The 6,706-nt window shown below is 36.9% G+C and overlaps 1 protein-coding gene across 1 annotated transcript in view; it reads left to right on the top strand.

Annotated features, from left to right (window-relative positions):
- Nucleotides 1–1,180: 1,180 nt before the first annotated feature.
- Nucleotides 1,181–6,706, top strand: part of LOC107574735 (polymeric immunoglobulin receptor-like) — a 15,792-nt gene continuing 10,266 nt past the window's right edge. The window contains exons 1-4 of the mRNA XM_016261183.1: nt 1,181–1,184; nt 2,136–2,426; nt 3,518–3,841; nt 3,927–4,241. Coding sequence (XP_016116669.1) covers nt 1,181–1,184; nt 2,136–2,426; nt 3,518–3,841; nt 3,927–4,241 — 934 coding nt within the window. The remainder of the gene's footprint in view (nt 1,185–2,135; nt 2,427–3,517; nt 3,842–3,926; nt 4,242–6,706) is intronic.

Genomic DNA, 6,706 nt, shown 5'->3' with positions numbered 1-6,706 from the left:
GTGTTTTCTTTGTAAAGATAAGCAGAGCGAGGCAGGAACTCATTGGAGAGAGGTACGCCTGGGCTGACCATGGTTCATGCTTTTACGACTCTCATCTGGTTTGTGTGATGTTTGGAAATGCCTTACAACACACAATCGCTCTCTCAATAATGCATTCAAACAAATGTAATCTTACAGTGCTACTTTATCTGTATCCAGGGCCGGATTTACTTCTTTTCGTGACATAGGCAAAACACACTTTTGCCCCCCCCCTTCCCTATTAATATAATAGGCCTAATATTACCACCCAAGCAAAAAATAAACAAATTTCTTAATCAGTGGAAACCGTTACAGTGTTTTCTATCGCAATAAGCGCTTGCGTTCAGTCAATAGAAATTGAATGTAGGTTCTTAATTTATTTGAGAATTCAAACAAATTGCATTTCATTCCATTAATAGGCGTGGCGACGTGGCCACATAACCACTTCGGGAGTGCATTATTTCTCTAATAAATTTAACGGCCTGGATTCACAATCACACATCAATTGTTCAGATGATTTGTTTCAAGACATTTGACATGTTTCCGTCCTGAAATCTCGTAGGTGTTGAACTAGCTAATTTTTTACGCACCTCATCCCAAACCTTCCGTTGCAAATTTCAAAACGTTATTTTAGAGCTAATAACAGAGGCTTGAGCCATTGATATGCAGGCTAACACAGTTATTAATGCAGTCTAACGCAGTTATTAGAGAGAGAGAGAGAGATTAACTGCGTGTGAATACTTGCGTCTGTGCGTCTCTCAGCAGTAGCGTCTACTAATAGCGAATCTTTAAGTTGAACTGCTTCAAGAACCTCGCTACTGAGAAATGTCATGTAGCTTTTCAGCTGCGAAACTATTTTACTGATAAATTTGCGGTGCAGCCGCAGCGCTGATGACAAGTTTCTGTCCGCGTTTCAGCGTGTGTGTGCGAGCGAACGGGAGTAAGTAAGCGTGATTTCCGTACATAAAAAAAGTTGAAGACATGGAAATAGTTTGTCAATTTTACCCTATTGTTTGTTATATTTATTTGCTCAATGTCTTCTGGGGTTTTGGTTCTTTTACTGTTGTAGATATCCCATAGGGTAACACAAATATTATATATCTCGACATTGTGTTTGGGCCCCCCCTGGACGAGCAAGCACAGGCACTTGCCTAGAATACCTATGCGTAAATCCGGCTCTGTCTGTATCCAATTTCGAATGAGCAGAAATCTGTAAGAAATGCATCGATCCATAGGTAAAATAACTGACGAAAACGTACTGTTATTTTCATCACAAACAAAAATTGCACGGCAAAAAGCATCAATTATACCTTTTAATGCTGACAACCGTGTTATTAGCTTGTCAGGTGGTAGGAAAATTTTTTGCACACTAGTGTTCCAATAAGCCACTTTGAAACTCTCCTGTTATTTTATTATTTTATTTTTTTATATATACGTTATGAACAGAACTGTGATATTTCAAACAAACTGAAATACATTAGACGCGGAGCACAGTCTGTCACATGCAATTCTAGTTGCATTTTTCATCAATTCATTTCTTAAATTATACTTTAACTATGTTCTGGCCCGCCATTTTATTAATTTTTTTGGCCCGATGCCAAACTTATTTGTCGACCCCTGCTCTAGGGAACCTCAGTGAACTTATATCCACAGTTGCCCTCTAGAGGGTGATTCAAATAATGCTGATGCTGATCTAAACTGCTTCAGTGTCATTTGACCTTATACAGGTGCATCTCAATAAATTAGAATGTTGTGGAAAAGTTCATTTATTTCAGTAATTCAACTCAAATTGTGAAACTTGTGTATTAAATAAATTCAGTGCACACAGACTGAAGTAGTTTAAGTCTTTGGTTCTTTTAATTGTGATGATTTCGGCTCACATTTAACAAAAACCCACCAATTCACTATCTCAACAAATTAGAATATGGTGACATGCCAATCAGCTAATCAACTCAAAACACCTGCAAAGGTTTCCTGAGCCTTCAAAATGGTCTCTCAGTTTGGTTCACTAGGCTACACAATCATGGGGAAGACTGCTGATCTGACAGTTGTCCAGAAGACAATCATTGACACCCTTCACAAGGAGGGTAAGCCACAAACATTCATTGCCAAAGAAGCTGGCTGTTCACTCGTCACGGGATATTCTGGAGGAAGTCTTCTTGTTGATTCTGGGAAACTTTGGTTCCGTGACTCTGCTAAATATATGGTTAAATTACCTGAGTGGAGTATGATAATACATGATATGAAACATGATAAATGGATTAAAGAAGGACGATTCACACTGTTTCAAAATAATGAGGGAAACCTCATGATCTACATCAGAGAACTGAACACACAAGATGCTGGAAGATACCAGGTTGGGCTTGATGGCCAATCGATCATTGATATAACTTTGAATGTGGAAGAAGGTAAATATTTTTTATAGTATAGTCTTTGTGTAGCAGAGGCACTTCGAGACCCTTTTTACCATTGATCATTTCAGCCTCACCCCCTAAAATGCAGGACCTTCATCTGTGTCTAAGCTTTTCCCAGTACCGTGTACCATCAGATATTTCAGTATTTCACTATGGAAGTATTCACATTTATTTATTTATTTATTTTTAACGGAATAAAAAATCTGACCCAATTGCAACTTTTTTCTTGGAAATTATCGTTTTATATCTCACAATGCAGTCTTTTAGTCTTACTATTGCAAGTTTTTCATCTTTTTAATCTCACAACAATTCTGACAAAATGGCAGAAATATAGAGGAAGACACGCTGGATCGTAATCAATCAGACAGGCGATATTCAGACGACATTATCAAGCTCATAATTTTTTGTTTATTTTGTGCCACAGTTATCTAAATAGTCACAGAAGTAACGTAATTAAAGTTAACATTTCAAATGCGCGCTTCAAAAATCTATTAATCAACGAAACATTGCATATTACACTTAGCATGTCTGTTCAGTGTCTGTAATTCCGATTAATGCAAGCGAAGATTCTAATGGCCTTTTTTAAGCACCTGGTTTGTTTATTTTATATAACAGATACCGAGATAATACAGAATAACTATAAACTTTTACAGTGCAAATGTCACTTTATGAATGAAAAGCATTCATCTCATGTGCTGAGCCATCCAGTGAATCAGATTCGACATTAAAAAAGTTACTCTAGACAGGCTAGTTTACAAAAAATTTCCACTCATGAAAATGTTAAAGCAGCATTTTTCCATTTATAATTGGTAATGGTAATCTTTCCTTGAGATTGTTACAAATCTTTTGCTGTTTCGTTTTTTATGCTGGCAAGTTTGAGTTGTGTCTGTTTCTCCCAAGAATATGCATTTCAGATAAATGAATCAATTTAAATTGGACCACTATAGTAGAGCCACCATGTCTTTTAAAAATGCTTTTCAAATAATTAAATCCTTGAACTCCCTCTTTGTGTAGTCTGATTACTGATTATTAAATCTCTATATAGTGTATATGTAAAATATATTTCTTTATCATATCAATGACAGATGCATGTTGTAAAGTGTCAAAGAGAGTGATGGTGAATATTGGAGAAACTGCCAATTTCAGCTGTGAATATTCACAGAATCATATTAATGACTCAAAAATCATATTCAAAGAAGGAACATACTCTGTTGAAGAGATGATACACATGTACACATCGAGTATGATAGGAAGATTCAGTGGATATGACTGCAGAAACAAAAAACTCATCAGTGTGAGAATCACTGCTGTGACACCAGATGATGGAGGAGTTTATTTATGTGGAGTTTGGATCTACAGACAATCATACAGTTACTCCATTATTAACACTGTGCATCTACATATTATTAGTAAGTAGAACAAAATTAATCAAACCTGCAAAAACAAATTACAATCTGTGTTTGCTTAAAATGTAATGATATTTGTGATTGACAGCTAAAGTGGGCGTGTCTAGAGTGAGCGGCTCCTCAGGAGGTGGTTTGATGATCAAGTGTGAACATCCTCAATACAAAACCAACCCAAAATACATCTGTAAAGAATCAGACGGATGTTCAGAGAGGAAGAATCCAGGAGTTCAGGATGAATGGATGGAGAATGGAGATGTTTCTTTATATGACGACACCAGAGCAGGAGTCTTGATGGTGTTTTTTAGAGAGCTGAAAGCTGCAGATGCAGGAACATACAGGTGTGGAGTGAAAGTATCTGACTATACTGAGAGCTTCACTGAACTTCAGCTGCACCTCAAACACGGTGAGGAACCTGAGCACTTCAATTGTTGGTTAATAATTATTTAATGGTTGACCTTATATACCAAATACAGAAATATTTAATAAGCACAATAATTAATGTACAATTTAGCTGTTCTTTGTTCACAGTGCCTCCAGTAGTGAGACATGAAGGAGAATCTGCTGAGATCATCTGCCCTTATGATTCAATCTATAAATCAAAGCCAACGTCTCTATATATTTCATTTATGTGTATCTCTTTAATTAACACTCAGTGTGTGTTTTATTCTCAGATTTCTCCGTGATCTTCATTATTAGTGTGTGTGTGATTCTGCTGCTGATCGGTGGATTCACTCTGACTGTGTGCAAATTAAGACACAAGAGACGAGGTGATCCTTGGTTTTATTTGTTGAAACATAATTTTGCATGTGCTTAAATTGAGGTATTTTAGTTTTTGTACTGTCTCTGAGCTGCTTCAATCTGCTCACTGTCAGCAGATGTAAAATGTATCTTTGAGTTGTCTCAGATGCTGCTTGATGTTGATCTGATTCATGTGATTCTCTCTCAGATCCTGGATCAGCTCAAATGAAGAACCATGATGAATTACCCACAATCCCCTCTGATGAGCTCCTGTACGCTGCTGTCAGTTTCTAATATTTAAATTAGTTTGATGATCTGAAACATTAAAGTGACAAACATGCAAAAAAAAAAAGAAATCAGGAAGGGGGCCAACACTTTTTCACACCACTGTATAATATATATACGTTTGTTTACACTCACAGTTTGTTGATAAAAATGTTATTTATGATTTCTGAAATCCATAATTTAGTGTTGAGCAGTTGTTTGGTTTGATGAGGGTCATTCAGTTCAGTTTGTGAATCATGTTGTGAATTATCTTGTTGCTTCTTTCGCATGTTTAAAATAGCTTCTCATGTCAGTTTATGTGAGGGTGTGATGAACACAGGAAATCAATTATTATTTACATTTTTTATATTATATTTGAATTGTCAAACATTATCATTGCAAGGCATTGACTCTCATTAACAGCCTCAACACAGACGATGACTGAATCTAGTTTCCATACTGATGAAATCAACATTATCAGAGAAATATCCAGAAACACAGTATACAAGCATGATTATCTAATTATTATCATGAAAGACAATGAGAAACGTTTGTACTTTCTGCAAAGGAGAACATCAGTCCGAGTCCAAATAATAATTTGATTATGTATTACTCTCAGGCCTGAACTAAATATCCACAATACATGCAAATGAACAGTAATAATTAGCATTTTGAAATGATTTGTTGTTATTGTAATATTCAGAGACTTGAAAATGACATGTTTTCTGTCTCAAAGTTTCTCACAAATGCTGGAGGTGTTTTGTGTTTGTGTGATGAACAAGCTGTTTTTCTGTCCATCTCAAAGCCACAGAAAACTGGTGAAGGTTCAGTGTCTCAGTTTAGTTTGAGTGTGAAGATTAAACAGCTTTATTCAGGAAACCCACAGCGAGACACATGAGACTAAACACAGAGAGACAGAAGATGAACATTTATTGTGAACAGAAGACAATAAAGACTAAGAGCTGCTCATTCAGCTATTCACCTGCAACATTTACTGAAATAATGAATTGAGAAAAAGTGTGAAAATGTTTGCTTGTAAATGTCTCAGTGCTTTGTGTTTGCAGGGTGCTTTATTACTGTGCTCATCAACATGTGCTGCTCTTCAGCTTGTGGTTTTCTTTTCTTTTATCTTTTGTGTTTAAGTTCTTTGGGTCAAACCCACGTCCTTCAGCCCCTGCATGTGTGATAAAAACAGGAACTAGTTCTAAAGTACCCACTCTTAAGAAATGTTCCACTCCGTAATAAAGATGCTGTAAATGTGTGGAATATTTGAAAAATAAAAATAATTATAAATAGTTCTTTCTCCGAGTTTTATTGTAGATATCTGATTTTGTTACTTGAAGGAAGCTCAGAATTGTTTTTGCTAGTACAACAAGTACAACCGACTGTAGTAATAAACACATAAGAATGCATGATTAAATATCCACTATGTATCCTCTGGATACCTACTTTAACAGGGTGTTGCTACTAGGGGTCTGTTGAGACAGTTCCTTCAGCATATACAGAGTGTGCGGTAGCCCCTGTGTGACAGGCCAAGACTAGTATGAGTCTAGGCTCTTGGTCGTATTCCCTTAAAGGAATCTATTCCTGATTTGGCTATCTATTCAAGCATCTGTTAACAGATACCCAGAAGTACTGGGCCAAACAGGAGAGTCAAGCTCAAATACAACCCTCTAAGCTGAGGGGAGCACTGCCTGAGACAGCATTACACAAGAAGGTTCTCGCAAATGCCACCTATACTTCCCGCTCGATGCCTCAGCAAGAGGGGATATCCTGGTGATCGGGAGGCCCCTCAGGGTGACCTAGATAGAGTAGACCAGACAGGGCAGCCTGAAAGCATAAGCCCAGCCCGGATGTCCAGGAAAT

The sequence above is a fragment of the Sinocyclocheilus grahami genome, unplaced genomic scaffold, assembly GCF_001515645.1.
Source record: "Sinocyclocheilus grahami isolate Dianchi unplaced genomic scaffold, SAMN03320097.WGS_v1.1 scaffold2321.1, whole genome shotgun sequence".
NCBI classification, from domain to species: Eukaryota; Metazoa; Chordata; class Actinopteri; order Cypriniformes; family Cyprinidae; genus Sinocyclocheilus; species Sinocyclocheilus grahami.
This window is presented reverse-complemented; position numbering and strand designations above follow the sequence as displayed.